At 38.9% G+C, this 24,302-nt stretch overlaps 2 protein-coding genes across 13 annotated transcripts; both read left to right on the top strand.

The window, feature by feature from the left end:
* Nucleotides 1-1,297: 1,297 nt before the first annotated feature.
* LOC119261629 (polymeric immunoglobulin receptor-like) lies at nt 1,298-9,462 on the top strand. The gene is made up of 8 exons (XM_037531242.1): nt 1,298-1,715; nt 1,832-2,140; nt 3,108-3,161; nt 3,261-3,308; nt 3,876-3,921; nt 7,079-7,152; nt 8,641-8,671; nt 9,273-9,462. The coding sequence occupies exons 1-8, from the start codon at nt 1,298-1,300 to the stop codon at nt 9,460-9,462; spliced, it is 1,170 nt and encodes a 389-aa protein (XP_037387139.1).
* On the top strand, nt 4,304-16,929 carry LOC108427129 (CMRF35-like molecule 1). Of its 12 annotated transcripts, none has more exons than XR_005129107.1 (11): nt 4,304-4,500; nt 5,359-5,466; nt 7,079-7,152; nt 8,641-8,671; nt 10,860-10,973; nt 11,110-11,438; nt 11,551-11,859; nt 12,290-12,343; nt 13,316-13,430; nt 15,083-15,125; nt 15,763-16,929. XR_005129107.1 is itself a non-coding variant. In XM_037531123.1 (10 exons), exons 6-10 carry the CDS (start codon nt 11,186-11,188, stop codon nt 15,788-15,790), a joined length of 687 nt encoding a protein of 228 aa, XP_037387020.1. In that variant the 5' UTR covers nt 4,306-4,500; nt 5,359-5,469; nt 7,079-7,152; nt 8,641-8,671; nt 10,860-10,973; nt 11,110-11,185; the 3' UTR covers nt 15,791-16,929. The 12 variants fall into 12 exon arrangements, 1 of the variants encoding a protein (XP_037387020.1); XR_005129108.1 differs by having other exon boundaries at nt 7,248-8,671; XR_005129102.1 differs by having other exon boundaries at nt 5,359-5,469.
* The last annotated feature ends 7,373 nt before the right edge of the window (nt 16,930-24,302 follow it).

Here is a 24,302-nt window from a genome sequence, read left to right as displayed (position 1 = left end):
AATTTAATTATTTTGGTATATTTGTATAAGGCCCAAAATGAATCATTTGAACTGAGTAAAGAAAACTTAAAACATACCCAAAATTTTGTGTTATACAAATATTTGAACACTATCCATTAGCGCAAACATAGTGATTAAGAGAATATGCCAGCTAATATAAAATATATTGTTTGTTTTAAATTATTAAAGTGTTTATATAAATTCTTTTATATAAATGGTTGCAACTGTAACAACTGCAATTTCCCTCTGGGATCAATAAAGGATTCTGAGTCTGATTCTGATTCTGATTCTGATTATTCCATTATATCACATTGAGACAAAAATCTTATTATTATCTTAAGGAACCTGAATACTGATAAGAATCACTGATAAAATTGATCAACTGTGCATTAACCGTCATAATACAGTCATTAATTGAAAACCTACAAAGTGCAACTGTGTGGTAGGTGCTTCTGATAAAAAAGTGAAACTAACAAAGATAAAGGAACAACTTTTTTCTAGTGAAGTGCTTTGTTCTTGTTCACATGCTCTGTGACATACAGAAAGATGAACATTTAACAAAATATCTAAATGTTACTGTTACTGCTATAATGACAAGATAAGCTGATGGCATAACCCTGCAAACACACCCATGTGGGTCCAGTCGTGGGCCATTGTGGGCTAAAAATTGAGCCCAGCAGGCTGCCTGTAGTGCTGACCCAGTCATTCATGAAACTGTGGGTACATGTGGACTGCAAGGTTGCAGCCCACCATAAGCCCATTATGAGCGTTTAGTGTGGGTTGCCACCATTGGGACCTAACATGAGGCCCCTCATGTGCCCCTGAATTCATGACTGAATGGAGCCTCATGTTGGGAAGCCCACAATAAGCCCTGTATTCTGTCCTCCATAGTCAAAAGCAGTGAACACTCTAGAGTGAGGGGGCAGTGGCTGGGTCAGAGTGTGTCTGAAGGCCTGAGTGAAGTCTTCAGTTCCTTAGTTACTCGGTCAGTCTCTTATGAGTTCATCTCTTATGCTGTCAGTCCATAAAGGAACACATCCTCTCCATCATGATTTTGTGACCTGATGCTAAAATTAGCTAACAGGAACGGGCTCTGCTGCTATAGTCATGATGTCACCAATGTAATAGACACTGAGGAAGCAAGAAAAGCTACATCTTATTCAACATAAGAACGAGTCTAACATGGACTGCCTTTTGATGTTCATTTTCTTTATTCCAAGTAAGTAGAATTTCTATGTTGCTTTTTACATTCACATTAAAGCAAACAAATTATACATCAACTACTGGTCTTAAAGTAATGTTCCAACCATTAGGAACTAGCATAACTAGTAAACTTAAGAAAATAGTCTTTGCACAAAATAAAGTTTGGTCCAATGTCTCTGCAGGCATTGAGAGCTGGAGCTGGTCATCAAGGCAGTTATCTCTTCAATCTGGAGGAACGGTCACCATCCCTTGTCATTATAACATGAAATATATACAACATAAGAAATACTGGTGCTATGATGCTAAAGCAGCATTTAATTACTGTAAGATTCTGGCTTATGGAAATACTACAAAAGGTAGAGTAACGGTGACTGATTATCCAGCTCAGAGTCTCTTTACTGTGACTATGAGAGATCTGCGGAGTGGAGACACTGGAATGTACTGGTGTGCTGTGGAGATTGAGGGATTGTGGCCTGATGTTAAAGAAGACATTTATATCACAGTGAAATCAGGTATTAGATTATAAATCCACATGTTGACTATTTGTTTTCACTGAATTTTGTGGTGTTTTGTTGACTATATTTCATTCTCATAGAATCATTACAGAACGGTCTGTCTTTGTGTCCAGTTCCTGATATGTCTGTAGAGGAGAGCAGTGTGAGTGGCCAGGAAGGGGGCAGTGTTAGCGTCCAGTGTCTCTACAGTGCTGGACATCAGAACGAACTGAAGCAGTGGTGCAGATCTAAAGACCAGAGGTGCTACACAGTGGGAAGGACTGACACATCCCAGAATTCAGCAGTGCAGATCAATGATGATGGGAGAAGATCCTTCAGTGTGGAGATGAGTGGACTGCAGAAGAGTGATGCTGGCTGGTACTGGTGTAAAACTGGAGATCTGCAGGTTCCTGTTCATCTCAGTGTCAGTGATGCTCCTCCAGGTACGATCGCAAACACTGATATTTGATTTCATGAATTTAATAAGTGAGTACAGCATTTAACAAGAAACAGTAAAGTGTTTGTAGTCAGGGAATTGTCTTTTTACACTGTAATACTTTAAAACGCTCATTCATTAGAATGTATATCCGTGTTTCTCAAATCAGCTCGCTCACTTCTCACACACAAGAGAAAACTAACTCTGCTCCATAATCAGAGCACTCGTCCTATTATAGCCAATTATTTTGTGCTCATCTCAGCCACTCATTTTTAATATAAGTATCATTTGCCACAGAGGCACAGTGATTAGTAGCAAAAGCTAAGATTTATTCAACTTTAACTCTGCACTGTGCTGACCATCAAATGCACAGCCAAGACCACAACTTGACGCTCTCTCTCTGACGGCCTTGGATTATATTTATATGTGTATATTAAAAATCCTATCTTTAAAAAATAAACTTATGGTTTTGTAAAAAGTAATTAGAATAATTACCAGAGAAATATAGGCCCAGTAAAGTACATCAGTGACATCAATAACAACAAAGAACATCAGTGACAATGAGAATGACACCTGATGTCTACAAACATGACTGCTTATATGTGTCTTTATTTTGAGTTTTTATATGTAGTATTGATGGTATAGTAGAACATCTGAAAAAAGTTTTACTGTTCCTTACAATGACCTGAATGTACTTCTTCAGTGGATAAAAAAAAATCAGGCCAAAACCTCATTTCAATACTAGTGTAAGTTTTGGGTCCAAGTGCCATCATTCTGGGAGTGGTGTAGAGTGAACATAGACAGAAACTTAAAGAGTGCTGTGCTATAACCAACAAGTGACTTATTTTACTTTCTTTCACATCTGCTATCCCACCAGTTGGCGTCTTAGCAACCATGTAGAAATGGAAATTTCTGATTTTTTTTCCAAAGAAATTTGTTGCAATTTGTTTCTTCATTTCTTATGTTGGGAACAGCAGTGACAGCAGCATCTGACATTCACAAAACCAGGATCAGTGAGAGCTCATCAGGTACGATCACTTTAATCAACAACTGTTAAAGTGTGACAGCAAAATAAAAGGAGGAATAAGTTGTAAATCAGCAATTTGTTTCTTCTATGCTGTTAACAGCTGTGATGGCAAAAACCAAGAAAATTGACACTACTAAGAGCACTCCAGGTACGTCTTTATCACCACATCACTGCACTTCAGCAAATCATGTCAGAGAAAGAAATTATGCATGTTGTTTACGTTCTACAACATTACCAGTGAGTGTCTACTGCTTCATTGCAGCTGGATAAAATATAACAATATACTGTACTGTGCAGTGTGGAATTATTATTATTATTATAATTTTATTATGGACCCACAGCTGTTGCTCCACTGAAGCTGAATAAAAACAAAACTTGTGTTCTTTTCTTGGAATCAAAATCTGAGATTGGCTGGTTTTCTTAACAGACATTTTTTCTGGTGATACGACGAAAATAAATAAATTGAAAAAAGTGATGCAATTTTTTTGAAGTGAAATAAACAATGAACACGTTTCATGCTGATTTTATATTATGAAATATATAGGTAATTTCAGCATGATTCACTAAATCATCGCAAAAATAAGTAAACATAAAACATAGTTGTGTCAGTATAATATGCTGTATATCATGTGGAAATGATGTACACGTTTTGAGTAAGTTTAGTGCATTACTTTTGATTTTGACGATATTATCTTAATAAATATTATTTTCTTAGTTTGGACTACAGCAACAACGTCAGGTTCTGGCACTGAGAAACTCACGTGAGTACAAAAATCTCATTAATACACAAAGCTGAAAAGAATGAGAAAGTTCAGTGTTGGCCAGTTCTCATAGTGGATGTCAGTGTAGGATGTTGACCTCTATGGCTTTGTGTAGCCCCTTGAAAGAAAGACAGGTAATAAATAAATAATCTTGATTTGTTCTTGACCATTGTATTAACATGTTTTTATTTTCAATGTTAATGTTCACTTTTTGAAAAAAAAAAGAATATGTTCAAGGGTCGGTTGGAATGTAAAGGTCTAACATGTGCTTGGTGCAACCTATTTTCCAGCTCGTCTGTCTGTACCCCATCTTTTCTTTTTATTGGCTTAAATCGTGGGTTTTAGAACATGGTGTTTCATGATTGGCTCCTTAGTAGAATAAAAGAGAGAAGAGTCGAGAGAAGAGAGTTGGTTGAGTTTGCGGTAACAGTAACACCGTTGTGGGAAGCCTCGACGGCGTCAAGAGAGACAGAGAGAGCGAGAGCGGATCGGCGCGTTGTAGCGGGTGACGTGACTGTGGGCGAGCGGGTAGAGCCTCGACAGAGGGTAGTAATGAGCCAGGAGTGAGACACCACCCAGGTACTGTAGCGCTACTCTTCTGTTTACTTTTTTTTGGCTCCATCCGGAGTGAGGCGGCCAGTGTTTTATTGTTTCAAGGCCTCAACGCACTCCAGCACCGTAACAGGCCTGCAACGGGGGTTACAGACTAAGCGTTAACGTGCCAGCCTCTATATAAGTACTCACAACGTCGCTAAAACGAGCGCGCGTGTTTATATTTGCCTTGGCTAAGTGAGAAGTTTCATCACCTTATGTTTGTTCATGGGTTTTTGGTTGTGAATGTAATTGTCTGTTTGCCTATTTAGTTGTGTGACTGTAAAGGGATCACTACATTGTGTATTTTGAAGAGAAGGGCTGAGAGAGTAGATTACACAGAGCTGCTAAAGGAGAGGTCAATAAAATATGCGAATTTGGGAATTTTAATATCCTGTGTTTTTGTTCACGCTGCTGTCCAGTTAGTTTAGAGTCAGAGGTAACACGTACGTATCGAACCCCGTGCTCCATCCTTATTAGTTGTGGGTAACTTTGGAGAATATTCCTTATAAAGAGATAGGGGCGCTACATTTGTCTTCCTCGTTGTGTGTGATTGAACATTAAAGTGGTGCAGAACTCTCAACATTTGAATGAATATTGATTTAAGCCAAGTTATTATGCTATTTGGACAGTAGTATTCTACAGTAATATGTAAGAAAATATACACAAAGCTTCTTACAACATCCTCTTTCATCGTCTTTGAAATTGTGCAAAGCATTTACACTTTATGTGACGTGAACAGAGATCAACCTTGTCGAAGCTTTATGATATGAACTTATTTATAAACTACCATTGTCTGAGTTTTTGTCTTTATATACAGTGTGATTTGTTCCTGCTGTGTTTCAGAGAGCCAGTGCAGTTCTGTATTGCACAAACCTGAATGATTCTACACATGCTGTGATTCTGGGGTGTGAGAAGAATCTGATACTCTCAAAATAATCAGCTCTGTTAACTGTGGTGATTATCTCTCATTTCACATTCTGTATTAGTTACTAAATGTAACCTTTATGGTTTTGTTCTTCAGTATCTGAGAGTCCACCTGCCCTTGAGGTCTCAAGTGGCAGGGCATTTAATGTTTTGACTCCCACATTCCAGCTCCAAATGCTGATTTATCATATTACTTGTTTTCTGTCATTTTATTTATTGTGCTTTTTGAATGCTACTGTAAAGTGACCTAAACCTCCACAAATCCAGAATCCTTATTTTTGTTTTGGTATACTATTGAAACATAATTACATATTTCACTACTTATTAATGTATACAGTTCATCACATTGATGAATTGATATTAAATATAAATCAAATATTTCATTTGGCTCTGTCAAAAAAAAGACAAAAACATGCCAAAAAAAAAAAAAAGGTTTGGTCTTTCTGCAAAATAAGGCTGTATGCTTGACAATTTCAATAAAGACTTTTAAAAGGTTGTACTGTTATTACCAAAGTTATCTACTGAAGCAACCCATGGTGGTTACATCCCACAAGCTAGGAATCTTCCACCACATCAGCACTTAAAACAACCACATCACATATATATCAACACTGCAACTTAAATTGAAATATTAAAGAAAAGAATGAAAATAAAGCTGCCCAAAAACACACATTGCTTTCAAAACATCAAAGCAAGGACTTCTAGTTAACACGGAAATATAGAAGCATATTTAACAAATGATTTTGAAACATAGGTTTAGGTTATTAGTTCATCAGCATGTATTCACATATTATTCTGATAAGGCTCTTATTATGAAAGTAGGGCTACTTTTCCTTTTTCCTGCCATTGTAAGAGTAAGACGTGAGCTGAGTGGTGAACGAGCTGTGAGAAAACTGCTTATATGTGGCACAGCTGTGGCTATTACAGCTGAATAATAAAGCACCACAACTTTGTAAACTACAATATAAACTTCAATATAAACAGCTTTAAAATTCACATACAGTACTGTGCGAAAGTCTCAGGCACCCAATACACATTTTCAAAATCTGTTTATTTGTGTTGTTTATTTGTGTTGTTTATTTCGTTTATTTGAGAAAAGTGTTAATATATGAATAAACAAAATTTATAGAATATTAATTAATGATATATAGATATAGATAGTGATTTTCTGGATGTTAGTGTGTTTGTTTAACCATTTTCACACCTCTCCTCAAGGAAGTCCAGTATTATATGTATTTAAAAAGCAACTCCTGGTTTGACGAATCAGTGCTTCATTAAATTGTGTTCATGATGTAATGGATGATATTAACAAGTATCTGTAGCGGCTGTGAAGGTGTCAAGGAAAAATATGGATCCAAAAATTCTCGTTACTTTTTATTGTTTTTATGTTTATTTGAATTATGAATACAACTTTATTCTAATGTATATTGTGATAAACTCACTGCTGAGGTAAATTGTTTTAAAATTTTGCTTAGATGCCTAAAACTTTTACACAGTACTGTATATGCAATACATGCCCTCTAAAGCTACAAAAACAGCTAGTAGTGGTCATCAGCGCTTGGCATTGTTTCCACCCAGCTGAGGCTCCTTGATTTAGTGCTCCAATCACCACTTTTTTTCCACACCTTTCATTTAATAGGGTGAGACTCTTCCTTCCTGATATCAATGCCTACACTGACATTCTCTCCACAAGTCAGTGCTTCCCAAACTGTGGTAAGTGTCTGTCAAAATGACATTAATCTTTATTTAACTTAATTTTACCAAAACTCAGGCTTTAATAGTTTGTTATTTTACTCCTATAAAAACAGAACACCTGATGTTTCACACCGGCCTTTCCTGAGAGCACCAGTAGAGTAAACTCAATTTATCATGTACTGCTGTGTGTGTAAACTAAGTGCTTTACTAACTGTTGTTATGGGATGTGATCGTTGTTATTTGTGTATTTAAATTAGCTTCACTTTCACAGACGTGTTTTAGTTCACGGTTGTAGTGAGTTTACGGTCCTCAAGTCTGCTGTGATGGGTGCTTGGATGTTAACATTACTGTTATGTGGTTGTAGCACTGATTCATGTTGTAGTGCTGTAAAACATTGAATTGTATATATGATCTGATATGTGCACAAGTTAGTAAACATTTTGTGATTCACTGTTTTAAAGGTACACTAAATAAATTTTCTCAGAGGAAGATGTTTATTTGTAGTATTTCATCACAATGTTTCAAAATAGAAAAAAGTGGCATCAGGACAGGGAATATGGAGTCAGTGTAATGTACCAAATATATCATTGCAATATCTTACTTTCTCCTCTCTCTTTCTCTGTCTCTCTCTCTTTCTTATTTTCTACTCTCTCTCTCTCCCTCTTTTATATCTCGCTCTGTCTCTCTCTTATTTCTCTCTTTCTATCTCCCTTTCTTATCTTTTACTTTCTAAACTCTTTTAGCTCTCTCTTACTTTCTTACTTTCAATTTACTTTAATGCTGATTTTTCTAATCCAGTACCCAAATGTGTCAAGTGTCCAAATGAACCTACTTACTGAATTACACAATCCTTATGACTTACACCAATCAGGCACAACATTATGACCTTGTTTCTATGCTCATTTTCCATTTTATCAGCTCCACTTAATATATAGGCGCACTTTGTAGTTCTTCAGTGGTCAGGGCCCCCGTGGACCCTCACAGAGTGGGTGCTATTTGGGTGGTAGATCATTCTCAGCAATGCAGTAACACTGATTTGGTAGTTGTGTGTTAGTGCGTGTTATGCTAGTATGAGTGTGAAACACGTGTATGTAATATTTATGTTGTTGATTACCTGAACAAAGAGTAAAGATAACCAATCGACAAATGAGGTTCTCCCGTGAAGTGAGACTTGAAAGAGTCAAGACTAGAGGCAAGTCATGAACTGTATTGAGAATTATATAAAACACACAGATCTCTCAACTTTGACAGAATAAAATAAATAAAAGTCCCCCAAGGAATAAACAGTGTTTGGTCAACCTTCAAGGTATGAAGATACTGAGAACAAGAACAGGGAAGTATTTCTTTTTTTTTCTGTTAGTGTTTGTGTTGTTCAATGTTATTAATCAATGCTATTAACCAGTAATATTTATTTCAGGTTGAGCTACTCACAGCCCTCAGGCGAGTATTAATTATTATAACCTATTATCAGCTATTTCAACTCATTTTGCTCTCTTTTCCTTCTAGGTTCTCATAGATTCTGGTTCCTTTCATTAAGGTAAGTAATATCGCTGGTTTATGGTTTAGTTTTGAGTTTACAGTTTTACTCCCTATTGTAATGGGGAGCGAGGAGGCGGACACACGTGCTGAGATAAGCAAGATTTGTTAAGGGCAAATCGAGGGTCATCATCGTAACAATGCAGGTTCAAATAGCCAATACAGAGAGATCGGGGGGCAGACATGACATAAACCAGAATACAACAGAACAAACAGAACATCCAACATAGCATATAACAACCAACAAAGACCAGCCAACACAAGGGGCAAACACAGGGCTTAAACACACAGGGAAAACCAGGGACAGGTGGAAAACAGGTGGAGACAATCAGGGGTCAAGAAATGAGGGGGCTAAACCAAAACAATTGCACATGGACAGGACTGGGAGGGGCCAATCGTGACACCTATTTAATCCAAAATAAACTAAAAAAACTAAGTTCAACTATCAAGAACAAAACCAACAATTATCAATAACAGCAATAACCAAATAATCAGTAGAAAATCAACAACAAACATCAAAGCCACGTATCAAATTACAATGAGTCAATAATCAACAGTTTTAATGAAATAGAATTCTCCTCCTCAACGTCTCTTTTGTCAAGATCGATTCACTTAAATATCAAGAGTCAGTTCTACTCAGTGGGTGAGCAGATAGAGAAAGAGACCAGTGCGGGAGTCCAGCAAAAGTATGAGTACTCCAGCTCCAGGTTCGGATGGTTGGTTCACAAATATGGGCCTTGCTCGCCATCTAGCGTCCATTCGGTGCACTGGCCACGTGCAGCCGAGCGATGAAAAAAAAAAAAGGTTTCGAAGGATTTAATCACACCAAAAAACCCGACCGAATCCTGTCCTACATATTTATATGTCGTCGTTGCAGATGTAATTCACCACGACGTGCTCCTTCAACAGCAACATTACTGGCCTGTCTAAACTGGGATAGCTCAGGTTCAACCACTTACGGTCAGAGATAGACCGTTTTAACCTTTACTTTATGGACTTTCACCAAGCCTTAAGCTTTATGTTTCAACGGTAGACGATTTGTAAAAGCATATTCTCAAGTTAGAAATACTTAATCCCAGGGTTTCTCCCAGTTTCACTGCACAACATACATCAGAAAAGGCGGAGTTAACGCCCACTTCACGCTGATTGGCTGTATTAATTTCACCAGTTGTTCTGAGTATTTCAATTATTTCTTTTTTTTTTTTTCAAGATAATTACACAATTAATTTTGCACTTTAGTGACTGTTTCGTTCTGTTGATTTCTATTTCATGTCACTTCAGAATTAAATTATAATTTTTATTCTCCATTATTTCACTTGTCTCAGTGTCCTTCTGTTAACCAAATGAGACCTGGGTTACAAGTGGATCAGACACAGCAGTCCTGTTCTTAAACACTGTGTCCACTCACTGTCCACTCACTGTCCACTCTATTAGACACTACTTTGTCAATCCACCTTGTAGATGTAAATTCAGACACGATAGCTCATCTGCTGCTGCACAGTTTGTGTTGGTCATCCTCTAGTCCTTCATCAGTGGTCACAGGACGCTGTTGACAGGATCCTGTTGGCTGGATATTTTTGGTTGGTGGACTATTCTCAGTCCAGCAGTGACAATGAGATGTTTAAAAACACCAGTAGCACTGCTGTGTCTAATCCATGCACACCACTGCAACACACACTAACACACTATCACCACGTCAGTGTTACTGTAGTGCTGAGAATGATCCATTGACTAAATAGTACCTGCTCTTTGATGGTCCATGGGGGTCCTGACCACTGAAGAACAGGGTAAAAGGGGGCTAACAAAGTATGCAGAGAAACAGATGGACTACAGTCTGTAACTGTAGAACTAGAAAGTGCTCCTATTTAAGTGGAGCTGATAAGTATCATAATCTCATAATGCTGTGCTTGTTCAGTGTGAAATTACTGCTATTGTTAACAGTGTAGTCAAAAACTACAATCTAGAGTGAGGGAGCAGTGGGTGGGTCAGACTGATTACCTGAGTGAAGTCTTCAGTTCATCAGTTACAGCTACATACAGTGGCTGTCAGAATTTGTCTGATGGCCTGAGGTCAGTCTCTCTTCAGTACATCTCTTATGATGTCAGTCCAGAAATTAAAACATGCTCTTTATAATGGTTTTGTGGCTTGATGGTAAATTTAACTAACAGGAACTGGTTCTGCTGATATAGTCACAGTGTCACCAACACAACAGACACTGAGGAAGCAAGAAAAGCTACATCTTATTCAACATAAGAACGAGTCTAACATGGACTACCTTTTGATGTTCATTTTCTTTATTCCAAGTAAGTCGACTTTTATGGTACCTTTTACATTCTTGAGCAAAATAAACTATTTTTATGAACTAATAGCAAAGTTTTAAAAGCAAAAATAAGATAATAGTATGCGCACAAAATCACATTTGTTCTGATGTCTCTGCAGGAATTGAGAGGTGGAGGTAGAAAGGCAGTTATCTCTTCAATCTGGAGGAACGGTCACCATCCCGTGTCATTATGATATGAAATATATACATCATAAGAAATACTGGTGTTATGATGCTAGAACAGCATTTAATTACTGTACGATTCTGGCTTATGAAAATACTACACAAGATAGAGTAACAGTGACTGATTATCCAGCTCAGAGTCTCTTTACTGTGACTATGAGAGATCTGCAGAGTGGAGACACTGGAATGTACTGGTGTGCTGTGGAGATTGGAGGACTAACCGAGCCAGATGTTAAAGAACAGTTTTACATCACAGTGAAATCAGGTATTAGATTATAAATCCTATTCATGACTGTTTGTTCATCACTGAATTTTGGTGTTTCTTTGACTATGTTTCATCATGGCATCATTACAGTATTTTCTGCCTTTGTGTCCAGATCCTGATCTGTCTGTGTTGGAGAGCAGTGTGAATGGTCAGGAAGGGGGCAGTGTCAGTGTCCAGTGTCTCTACAGTGCTGGATATCAGAATGAACAGAAGTGGTGGTGCAGATCTAAAGACCAGAGGTGCTACACAGTGGGGAGGACTGACACATCCCAGAATTCTGCTGTTCAGATCAGTGATGATGGGAGAAGATCCTTCAGTGTGGAGATGAGTGGGCTGCAGAAGAGTGATGCTGGCTGGTACTGGTGTAAAACTGGAGATCTACAGGTTCCTGTTCATCTCAGTGTCAGTGATGCTCCTCCAGGTACGATCGCAAACAAAAGCATTTGATTTCTTGAACTGAATAAGTAAACACAATTGTAATGTAATGCCTAACATCTCACAACAACCAATAAAGTGTCAAGAAATGGGCCTGCTCTAGTAAACGCAGGTAAACAATCTTTAAATGTATGTGTGTGAGGATGGACAACATGGAAAGGCTTCTGACTGGCTTCAGCTGCTAAACGAGAACCCTACGCTGGCCACTTATAATATTTTCTATAACTCATTTTGGCTGTATTGATTTAAAAAACAATAATCTGATGGGTTCACCAGACCCCAGAGTAACAAAAACATGAATAACACAAAAGGGTTAAACATGAGGAAAGAGTGAGGATGGAGAGGAAAGATTTAATGATGACAGTCACACCATTTCATTGTGCAAGGAACATCATCGTGTTCCTTTTGTTCAACAGCTGTGACTTCAGTTTCTGCCACTGAGGGAACCAGCATCAGTGAAGCCACTTCAGGTACGACTACAGTCTATCAGTCTTTTAAAGCTGCACTCATGCATGATATCATTCAAACGTTAAGCAGATGAGGTGATGTGAGCTGCCTGTGACCTGTTTGTGCAGAAAGATATTGTGTTACAAGCGATTTGTGTTCACAAATCATGAAGTGGGCAGAGTCCTAAAACCTGGAGAAATAGCCACAACATGTAGAGATGGAGAAAGTGACAATCCCAATATTGATATTTACCCACTTGATTCAAGACTGTTATTAAAAAACAAACAAACAAAAAAAGCACCAGACTAACTCAACATTGTAATATGTTGAGCACTGTAGGGTGAAGTTTGTAAACCATTACATTTTCCTGTTGATTTTAGTGTACAATTTCTGTTTTTGGATGAGTTTAACTTATTAAAAAAACACACACATTTTCTAAGCCACTTCTCCCTTAAGGTCTGGGGTCGGGGTGGGGGGGGGTTGCATTTATTGTTTTTTTGTATATGTTCAATTCAGATATGTTGAATTAAACAGTAATTGTATAGTAAAATGTGCAGAACTGTGTTCCCTGTAGAAGATGTGCACTTATTTCACTTCACTTATTTTCACAGTCAACAAAACATGCCATTTGACTGGGCGCCCAAATACATCCGTACTTTTATTTTCTGTATTTATATTCCAAAGCTGCAGTAGCTACGATGTGTTTATGTTCAACACTGCCTGTTAAAGAGAAGTGAATCACTTGCCTTGCCGACTGGCTGCTTTAGGGATCACTACAAGAAGCAGGGGTTAGAGGCTGTTTGTTTGGCTTGATGCAGAATAATATTGCCTTAAAATCATCATTAGTTCATCAGAGAGCAGAGAGAGCAGGGTGTGTGATGCCACACTATCTGTTCTTTGTGGTTTCCTTTTATGAGCCTCGTCTATAGTATCTAGCATGATGGCACAGTATATTCTGCCTGAATGCTGCTAAAAACTTACTTTTAACCTTCCAGCACCCTTGGAGCTTATTTATGCAGGCATGAGCCTTTGCTGTATGTATTTGAGTCTATGGAGCGCAGAGTTTGGGGAAAAGTGAAACATCAGGAACAGCATGGATATAACAGAATGGTAAATAAGTTTTGGGGTATTACTGTCATTTCATTAACTTGTCCTTCATTAACCCTACATAGTAAACCCATGAAGACCTGTCAGTTGTGTGTCATTATAGAACTCATTAGAAATGTTTAATGCAGAAACCTTGTAAATTGCTTTGTACATAGCCTTTTAATGTCTCATTAGCTGCTAGCACAATGCAATTTCTACTAGCATCCCTATGGGAATTTTGTTAGCACTAAGCTACCAGTGTTTTCAATTCACATCCAATTTTAATTGTTTAGTCCTTTTTATAAGAGCTGTTGTCACAAAGCAGGGTGACACTTTATTTTAAGTGGTCCTTTTTACATGAAATAAGTACTTCACAGTGGTCTTAATCTCAGGACCATATCAACAACATATCAATGTTGTAGCATCAGTGAATACATTCCGTAGATTATCAAGAGACTTTTAATCAACTGCTGAAAAACGATTTGTTTATAATCTGCTGAATTCAGTTATTCATTTTATTTGTTAGATCCAACTTTATATTCGTGGATGTTGACCTGAGAGGTCACTGAACATGAAACAGGTCTAATACAGACCATCTCAACAGTCCCAGCATGCTGTATTACGTTGTTAACGTTCACTGACATTGTCAGATATACTGAAAAAAACTGTAAATGCAACCTGAGATGGATTACTGACTGACCATGCCGGCCTCAGACCACAAGGCCTGACATGGCCAAAGAGGGAACAGTCCACTGCAGACACAAAAATACATAAACAAATGTCTCTTGATTGTGTGATGACTTAATAAATGAAATATCCTGCCACTTTAATTAAAGTGTCTATCATACATTATACTTACAATTCAATTTTTTCACCTGAATTTTTAAATGGTCATTTTCCAACCTCTCTTTACCCTTAGTGCACCAAGCTCCTTCATTTCAAATTGCTGAGGAAAGTTTATTTTTCATCAGATCGTGAGCCGTGACTTTTTACTGGGAAGATACACACATTAGTATCCGGTGTGACCACCATGCACATGCAAGAGAGGAACACATGTAGGCCCGGAAGGTCGCCGGTTCGATCCCCAGAGCCGACAGCACATAACTGAGGTGTCTTTGAGCAAGACACCTAACCCCCAATTGTTCCCCAGGCGCTGCGGATTGGGCTGCCCACTGCTCCGGGCAAGTGTGCTCACTGCCCCCTAGTGTGTGTGCTCACTAGTGTGTATGTGGTGTTTCACTTCACAGATGGGTTAAATGCAGAGGTGAAATTTCCCTGTTGTGGGACTAATAAGGGTCTCTTAATTAATGTACAGTAAAAACATGGTTAAATAAACATTAATTTATATATAATTTACTGAGTTGCATCACTTTTTACAGTTATGTAAAATTACAAAACATTTAGTTACTGCTTATTACTGTAAGTGTACAACAGACTTGCAGTGCTGATGATTCGCAGGACATTCTGGGAATTTCCTCATTACACTCTGTTTGGAATGCGCCTCTGAAAAATCACTGTTTGAAGGGCCATGTAGCCCTAATACTTCACCCTACCCCTCCATCTTCAAATCCATCGGGGTCATGGGGGAGCTGGATCCTATCCCAGCCGTCACTGGGTGTAAGGTTGAATGAAACTAAGTGATGCATATAATTGACACATTTGCTTTGTCCTTATAGGTTCTGCAATTGTTACTACCAATACAGAATCAGCAACAGATCTGTGAGTAGTGCACTTCTGCAAGTGGTGTTATTCTTAATTACAAATTCATTTCCACACTTCATTATCACCCCCACCTCTTTGCTTTTTGCAGAATAACAACTGAGAATGTAAATAACAGCACAGGAGAGAATGGGGGACGGCAAAATAAATATGCTCTGAAATGCTAAAGAACAAAATTGTTATTGATTCTGCTGAAATGGTGATTTCATCAGTCAACAGCATGTGTACTCTGATTCACTAATATCAGAAATAACTAGTATAACTTGTGTTTTCAGTGCAAAGCATTATATGAATGGTTAGTGTGGATTTTGGGGTGATTTAAAATGATAATTGTGCAGATGACAACAAAAAGTTAATGGTAACATCATATGGAAGTGAGGCGTTTGCATGTGCAGACTGTGACAAGGTTGGATCTCAAAGAAGGCCAGCTGATGTATGAGTTTACAAAAGACTGATTACAGGTAGAAGCTACAAAATACAGATGAAAGAACAAGACAAGGGTGGACAGGGTGGAGTCAATATGCCCCCTGATATGAAACACCATGAACTGATGCAAGTCTGACACCTCTGTTTGTGCTTTTATATACACTGGCATATGTAGTCATATGTGATGTATTGCTGCTTTTATTTGTTGCAGAGAGCAGTTCTGTGTTGCACGCAACTGAATAATTCCACACATGCTGTGATCCTGGAGGTGTCGAGGGCTGGCGAGGGCAGAGAGGAATATTCAGCAGCAACTTCTGTGTCTGTTAATTTATCATTGTTTGATTGCAGTAATGGGAACTGATTAGTAAAACAGCAGTGCAGTGTATATAGATCAGGGTTCCTGAAGGGTTCCAGCACAGTTTTGTAGTCTCCCTATAACACCTACTAAACACCAAGAGTAACAGACAAGTTGAAGTTCAGGTGTGTTTGAACAGGGAAATCATTAAACTGTGCTGGACACCAGCCCCCAGGACCAGAGTTGTTCACCCCTGATATCCTTCTGCCTCATGTGATGTGACTGTATAACAGGGATGGGCAATTCCACTAATTTCCTTTTTCAGTGTTTGTTTTGTTGTTTTCTTTTTATCACTGCTTGTTGTTGTTAACTACTTATGTCTATATTGTTCTTTTAATATGGATGTCCTAGATTGTAATGTGTGTTTGAGCATGTTATGGCTTTGTGTAGATTAATTACACCATGTAAAAATTTTGTTCCCAGTTGTTAAGTGTGTTTTCCTGATTTTTTTTTTTTGTACCCTAAATGAATAGAAGTATATAATAAATAATAAAAATTATTATTCCCTGTAAGCTTTTGTGGTCAGCACAATGATATTTTGAAATTGATCTATTTGGATATTCGCCATATTTCAAGATACTTAAGAAGCTTCTGGAATTGTGAGAACTATCAAGAAGTTTCTAGAACTGTCCAGAATTATCTAGAACTTTCTGGGACTGTACAGAATTGTAGGTAGCTGTATAACTACAGTTATATAGGGCCACTGTAGCCCTTCCTGAGAGACGGAGAGACATGATCTAATTGATTGGAATTGCATAGTAAGTGGGCAACAGCTATCACAGACAAAGGGGAATTGATCTAGACAGACAGGTGTGAATTCATTCTCTATTCAGATTCTGATAACGACAGCATTCACACTTCACCCCACACCCATTACAGGAGGAGCTTAGGAAGGACCACTACTTTCAAATGTATATATTGTGTGTTACTCTGCTACCGGGTGATCAGTCTTGCTCTGTTGAATCCTCAGTACACTCTCGTACATTGATACTGCATGGAATAAAGATTGACCATTTTTATCGAGTTTGGAGAGACATCCTTTTTCCTTACAGTACACAGCAACTTAGTCAATTTAGATGGCATCAAGAGGTTTCATACATCCAGAAGATGCATTTTGCTATGTATGTGGCCATTTTATAAAGACGAGCGAAAAAGTACTCTGTGGAAGCATCTGCTAAGATGTGTGAGGCCTACAAAGCACTTCGGCATGCCTGTTGGTGACCAAGACAAACCATGGGCTCCTCATTTCACATGTGAGCACTGCAAGAAAACTCTTGAAGGTAAGCGGATAAATGACACTCTCTTAAATAGCAGATTTAAATTTTTATTTTGCAAAATTTTTAAATCAGTTAAAGTTTAAAAGAGCTTTAATTAACACCTTTTCACATATTGTAGTTAAATATATCAAATATACACAGATATATTTTATTGTTTGATATATAACAGATTTCAAACTGTGTTAATGTCGCACATACCACTAGTCATTAGTGTGAAATAGGCCCAAATCAAATTCTCAATCCAAATTTTATTTTGTTTGCTTATAGGTTGGTACAGGGGAGAGAAGAGAGCCATGCATTTTGCTGTCCCAAGAATTTGGCGTGAACCGACTGATCACTCAACAAATTGCTACTTCTGCATGGTGGACCCTTCCAAACGTCGCACTGGCAAAAATGCAACGTATCCTGTAATGTATCCTGACATTCCTTCATCTATTTCCCCAGTACCACACTGCCCTGAACGTCCTGTACCAACACCTCCAGACAGAGCAACACCACCTTCAGAAGAAAGCAGCAGGTCAGACACCCGGGAAGACGTTGAAGATCATGATTTCTCTTCATGTGCAGATGAGGAGCGGAAGCCATACTACCCATACATACATACTACTATGGGAACAAGTACCCATCTCTTCCTGTAGCTCACTCTGTGCACCTGAAAGAGGAATACACCAGTGTCATGATGTTGCTAGGTTCCTTGAAGTATGATGAGTACGGCTGGGAAGTTATTGGACATTTCAAAATGGTGTCATTCCTGATGGGCCTCCAAGGTGGTTTTACTAAGTATCCTTGCTTTATTTGCCTTTGGGACAGCCAGGATACTAAAGCGCACTACCACAGGCGGGACTGGCCTCAGCGGACAGAGTTCGCTGTGGGGAAGAACAATGTAAAGTGGGAGCCACTGGTGGACCCACGCAAGGTGCTGATGCCACCACTACACATCAAGTTGGGGCTCATAAAACAATTTGTCAGGGCTCTAGATAAGGAGTCGAGAGCTTTCAATTACCTCCAGGATCTTTTCCCTAAGCTGTCTGAAGCAAAGATCAAAGCTGGTGTCTTTGTCGGACCACAAATCAAGAAGATCATAGAGTGCAGTGAATTTCCCAAGAAGCTGAATAGGAAGGAGAGAGCGGCTTGGAACAGTTTTGTCGCAGTGGTTCGCGGCTTCCTAGGCAATCATAAAGATGAAAACTATGTACAACTGGTCCAGACTCTGATAAAGAACTATGCTGCAGTGGGCTGCAGGATGTCACTCAAAATCCATATCCTTGATGCTCATCTTGATAAGTTCAAAGAGAACATGGGAGCTTATTCAGAGGAGCAAGGCGAGCGCTTCCACCAGGACATTATGAACTTTGAATGCCGTTACCAAGGACAATATAACGAGAACATGATGGGCGACTATATTTGGGGATTGATTCGTGAATCTGATTTGCAGTATAGTCGTAAATCTCGGAAAACCACACACTTCTGAACAGTTTTTGGTAATCTGTGTAAATTTGCAATGCCTATAGTGTTCTTAGTCTGACTGTATAAATGAGAAGATGCAAAATCGTCTGTTTCTATAATAAAAATTCATAATTTTCGTTGCCGTGGTCACAAAAGCGAAGTTTATGATGAATGTAAGCAATTTTTAATTTGTTTTAGACATAAGCAATTGGAATATAACATTAAAAAGCTGGGAACAAAACTTGTGTTAATAATTATTAGATATTATTATATATTAATAAAAAAAAACACCATTAATTTTCTTTTCAATCCAATGCCAAGTAATTCTAATATCCTGATACCAGTCGTAATACTGAACCTTTTTACAGATAAACCAGTAAAAAGTCAAATTCATATTTGAAAGCCTTTGTATTAATATTAATAAACTGCCACATTGATCTACCATTACAGAGCATTTACTGAGTCTTATATGACTATGTGACTGTGTGTTTGTAATAAGCAGAAGGAGAAGAGGAAGGAAAAGTAGTTCCTATCCCATACATTATATATATATACTGCTCAAAAAAATAAAGGGAACACTTAAACAACACAATATAACTCCAAGTAAATCAAACTTCTGTGAAATCAAACTGTCCACTTAGGAAGCAACACTGATTGACAATCAATTTCACAGCTGTTGTGCAAATGGAACAGACAACAGGTGGAAATCATTGGCGATTAGCAAGACACACTCAATAAAGGAGTGGTCCTGCAGGTGGGGACCACAGACCACTTCTCAGTACCTTTCTGCTTTCTGGCTGATGCTTTGGTCACTTTTGAATGTTGGTGGTGCTTTCACACTCGTGGTAGCATGAGACGGACTCTACAACCCACACAAGTGGCTCAGGTAGTGCAGCTCATCCATGATGGCACATCAATGCGAGCTGTGGCTAGAAGGTTTGCTGTGTCTGTCAGCGTAGTGTCCAGAGGCTGGAGGCACGACTAGGAGATAGGCCAGCACACCAGGAGATGTGGAGGAGGCCGTAAGAGGGCAACAACCCAGCAGCCCTTCTTTGGAGGGCCGCACAGCCCTCCATGGGCTCGCAAAAGGTAGCCTGACTGCCATTAGGTACCGAGATGAAATCCTCAGACCCCTTGTGAGACCATATGCTGGTGTGGTTGGCCCTGGGTTCCTCCTAATGCAGGACAATCCTAGACCTCATGTGGCTGGAGTGTTTCAGCAGTTCCTGCAAGATGAGGGCATTGAAGCTATGGACTGGCCCACCCGTTCCCCAGACCTGAATCCGATTGAGCACATCTGGGACATCATGTCTCACTCCATCCACCAATGCCACGTTGTACCACAGACTGTCCAGGAGTTGGCGGATGCTTTAGTCCAGGTCTGGGAGGAGATCCCTCAGGATACCATCCACCACCTCATCAGGAGCATGCCCAGGCATTGTAGGGAGGTCATACAGGCACGTGGAGGCCACACACAATACTGATCCTCATTTTGACTTGTTTTAAGGACATTACATCAAAGTTGGATCAGCCTGTAGTGTGTTTCTCCATTTTAATTTTGTGTGTGACTCCAAATCCAGGCCTCCATTGGTTAATAAATTTGATTTCCATTGATGATTTTTGTGTGATTTTGTTGTCAGCACACTCAACTTTGTACAGAACAAAGTATTCAATGAGAATATTTCACTCATTCAGATCTAGGATGTGTTATTTGGGTGTTCCCTTTTATTTATTTGAGCAGTGTATACATATATATATATATATATATATATATATATATATATATATTCTGTGTTCAACTCTGCACCTTTTCTCTCAGTATCAACAGTGACTTTTCGTTTCTAGCAGTATCTGAGAGATAAAACAGTCAAATATCAGTGTCAGTGTCAAATACAATGAAATATTGTATTTGTTCTGTTAAATGATATCTAAAGTTACCCTGAGTTTAAATAAGATTATTTAAGTGTTACATTTTTACTATTTTGAAAATAATAACAATACTATCTATTATTATTATTATTAAGTCTAAGATCAGGGTAATGGTGTCACTGTGGCTGTTAAGGTTTGTGCCCTTGGGAGGAATGAAGGGTTGGGTTACATACATTATATGTACAGGGCACTATTACTGACCATAATGGATTATTGGAGGATAATGGATATAATGGAGCACAAATATAAAACTCCTTTAAAAATTTATCAATACAAGTGTCCTTTGTTAATAATAAATTGCTGTGATGCGAATGAGATTTTTAAATATGCGTGCAGATTCTTCTTATGTGACTTGTATTCAGTGCTTTATAATCAAAAGCAGTGGACACTGTTGGGGGGAAAGGACAGATAGGTGGTTTAGATTTCATCCAAGAGCTAAGTCTTGCATATATTAATAATATAGATAGTTCAGTTCAGTTCAGTTTCAGAATGAATACATCTTCTGATTCTGTTTCTGGTTTGACATCTTGATTTTAAATTTAGCAAACAGGAACTGGTTTAGCCTCTATGGGCACAGTTTCAGCAACACAATGGAAACAGATGAAGCTGTGAGATTCGGGCGTATGCAAATACGACAAAGGAGAAATTAACAGTGATCGATTACCCAGCTCAGAGTCTCTTTACTGTGACTATGAGAGATCTGCAGAATGGAGACACTGGATGGTACTGATGTGCTGTGGAGATTGAGGGATTGTGGCCTGATGTTAAAGAAGAAATGCATGTCACAGCGGAGTCAGGTATGAGATTACAATAGTATTAGCCTTTCCCTGTATTTAGTTGTGTTTCTCATGTTAATTATAATTAATCCAAACAACATTGTCTGTCTTTGTGTCCAGTTACTGATCTGTCTGTGATGGAGAGCAGTGTGAGTGGTCAGAATCAAAATCAGAATCAGAATCCTTTATTGGAAGGGAGGGCAGGGTCAGTGTCCAGGGTCTCTACAGTACAGAGTATCTACATAACCAGAAGCAGTGGTGCAGATCTAAAGACTGACGCTGCTACACAGTGGGGAGGACTGACACATCCCAGAATTCTGGGTTCTTTGCATGATGCCACAGAAGAACCATTTCTGTTTCCCTTTAAATGGATAATTCTTTAGAGAACAATTCAAGTAAATGATTTGTAAGGGTGAGAACACTTTTAGTTAAAACTTCCATATAATTGAAAGGTTTTAGGAAAAACCCTTAAATTGGTCATTATATGAAAGGTTCTTTAATTAAATTTGGTTTGAATTAAATAAACATCACAGAAATGTAATATCACATCTATCGGAGAACACTTGTTTCACAGCCCTCAGTTCAGTGCAAGTGGTGAGAAGAGAGTAAAACAGGTTCTATATATGCAGGTGGTGTTGTAGACCCTACTGTGTCCAAAGGGCAATAACACATTAATAAGTTTTATATCAACGTCCTAAAGATAATGAGGTTCTTATTTACTTTACTGTTGGAGGTGCATCCAGGCATCCAGGGAAAACTGGTGTGGCCAACTGAATAAAAGAAACAGCAAGCAGGCAGATCTAGCCTAGCTCAGTTATGATTGCTAGGTTAGTTTTCACTCGAGCATAGAGAGCACACAGATGAACAGAGTTTCATTTGGTGACTGGTGAGGGGACTACGGGCATACATGAGACTCATTATTAGCACTTTTTTGCAAAATACATCACCCATTTAGTGGGCATTGGAAAATCACTTGCAGAGCATTCAATATATTTCCAGAAGTACTCACTCACCCATCCAAATCATTTTCCAATCACTTCTACGTGTATAAAACCAAGCACCTAGGCATGCAAACTGCTTCTACTGACATTTATGAAAGAATGGGTCGCTCTCAGGAGCTCACTGAATTCCAGAGTGGTACCTGATAGGATGCCATCTGTGCAACAAGTCCAGTCGTGAAATTTCCTCACTACTTAATATTCCAGTCAACTGTCAGTAGTGTTATAACAAAGTGGAATGACAGCAACTCAGCTACGAATTGGTAGGCCATGTAAAATGACAGAGTGGGTCCAGATCTCCAAACTTCATGTGGCCTTCAGATTAGCTCAAGAACAGAGCTTCATGGAATGGGTTTCCATGGCCAAGCAGCTGCATTCAAGCCTTACATCACCAAGTGCAATGCAAAGCGTCAAATGCAGTGGTACAAAGCGCCACCAGTGGACTCTAGAACAGTGGAGACGTGTTCTCTGGCGTGAAGAATCACGCTTCTCTGTCTGGCAATTCGATGGATGACTCAGAGTTTTTTGGTTCCCAGGAGAACGCAACTTGTCTGACTGAATTATGCCAAGTGTGAAGTTTGGTGGAGGGGGGATTATGGTTTGGTGTTGTTTTTCACGAGTTATGCTCGGCCCCTTAGTTCCAGTGAAAGGAACTCTTAATGCTTCAGCAGACCAAGAGATTTTCGGACAATTTCATGCTCCCAACTTTGTGGGAACAGTTTGGGGATAGCCCCTTCCTGTTCCAACATGACTGTGCACCAGTGCACAAAACAATGTCCATAAAGACGTGGATGAGCGACTTTGTTGTGGAAGAACTTGACTGGCCTGCACAGAGTCCTGACCGCAACCTGATAGAACACCTTTGAGTTGAATTAGAGTGGACACTGTGAGCCCATCCAACATCAGTGTCTGACCTCACAAAAGCACTTCTGGAAGAATGATCAAAAATTCTCATACACACTCCTAAACCCTGTGGAAAACCTTGAAGCTGTTATATCTGCAAAGGGTGGGCCAACATCATATTAAATCCTATGGATTAAGAATGGGATGTTACTCAATTTCATATGCGTTTGAAGGCAGATGAGCGAATACTTTTGGAAATATAGTGTACTTCCTACAGGTATAAGATAAACCTACTTACACTGTAAAAAAATCTATAAACAGAATTATAGTGGCAAGAAATTAATAGTAACTTTTTGTAACATTAACAGACAATTCTGTTGCTTTGCTTTCACAGATATTATGAATGTGTTATTTAATAACTTATCAATAGACAAGCAATTCATCAACAATGGCTAATCTGTATCATTTGCTGTACTCACTCTCTCTCTCAAAAAGATGAAAATTGACAGCCATCCATCCATCCTCTAAGCCGCTTCTCCGTCAGGGTCGCGGGGGGAAGCTGGAGCCTATCCCAGCAGTCTTCGGGCGGAAGCTAGGATACACCCTGGACAGGTCGCCAGTCCATCGCAGGGCAGACAGACAGACACAAACAGTCACTCACACCTAGGGACAATTTAGCATGTCCAATCGACCTGACTGCATGTCTTTGGACTGTGGGAGGAAACCGGAGAACCCGGAGGAAACCCACACAGACACGGGGAGAACATGCAAACTCCACACAGAGAGGACCGCGGTCACCCGGCTGGGGAATCGAACCCAGGCCCTCCTCACTGTGAGGCGATAGCGCTACCCACCACGCCACCGTGCCGCCCCATTGACGTTCCATTACTTATTTAATGTAAAATTCTATTAAATTGCAGCGTATATTATGGACAGGACTATTCTTTCACTCCATATACTAGCCCATAATTTTATATTTTTATATGTAAAAAAATCATACTAGACAGATGTTGACTTTTGGTGATAAAAGTCTGGATGGCTTCTTTTGTCTTTGGAAAACTCAATGTTTTCCCAAAAACAAGCTAAAACATGGACTCATCTGACCACAGCATACATTTCCACTTTTT

This window comes from Pygocentrus nattereri, chromosome 19 (assembly GCF_015220715.1).
Source record: "Pygocentrus nattereri isolate fPygNat1 chromosome 19, fPygNat1.pri, whole genome shotgun sequence".
Classification (NCBI taxonomy): domain Eukaryota; kingdom Metazoa; phylum Chordata; class Actinopteri; order Characiformes; family Serrasalmidae; genus Pygocentrus; species Pygocentrus nattereri.
The sequence above is the reverse complement of the archived record's forward strand: the minus strand, read 5'-3'. Positions and strand labels throughout refer to the sequence as shown.

Excerpts from the sequence above, each read along its gene's own strand:
- LOC108427129 (XM_037531123.1), top strand. The coding sequence starts at position 11,186 with ATGAAATATATACATCATAAGAAATACTGGTGTTATGATGCTAGAACA. Across the intron at positions 11,439-11,550 it reads TTACATCACAGTGAAATCAG|ATCCTGATCTGTCTGTGTTG; the intron begins GTATTAGATTAT and ends CTTTGTGTCCAG. Across the intron at positions 12,344-15,082 it reads CATCAGTGAAGCCACTTCAG|GTTCTGCAATTGTTACTACC; the intron begins GTACGACTACAG and ends TTGTCCTTATAG.
- LOC119261629 (XM_037531242.1), top strand. The coding sequence starts at position 1,298 with ATGTTCCAACCATTAGGAACTAGCATAACTAGTAAACTTAAGAAAATA. Across the intron at positions 2,141-3,107 it reads TGTCAGTGATGCTCCTCCAG|CAGTGACAGCAGCATCTGAC; the intron begins GTACGATCGCAA and ends TGTTGGGAACAG. Across the intron at positions 3,922-7,078 it reads TCTGGCACTGAGAAACTCAC|GGTGAGACTCTTCCTTCCTG; the intron begins GTGAGTACAAAA and ends TTCATTTAATAG.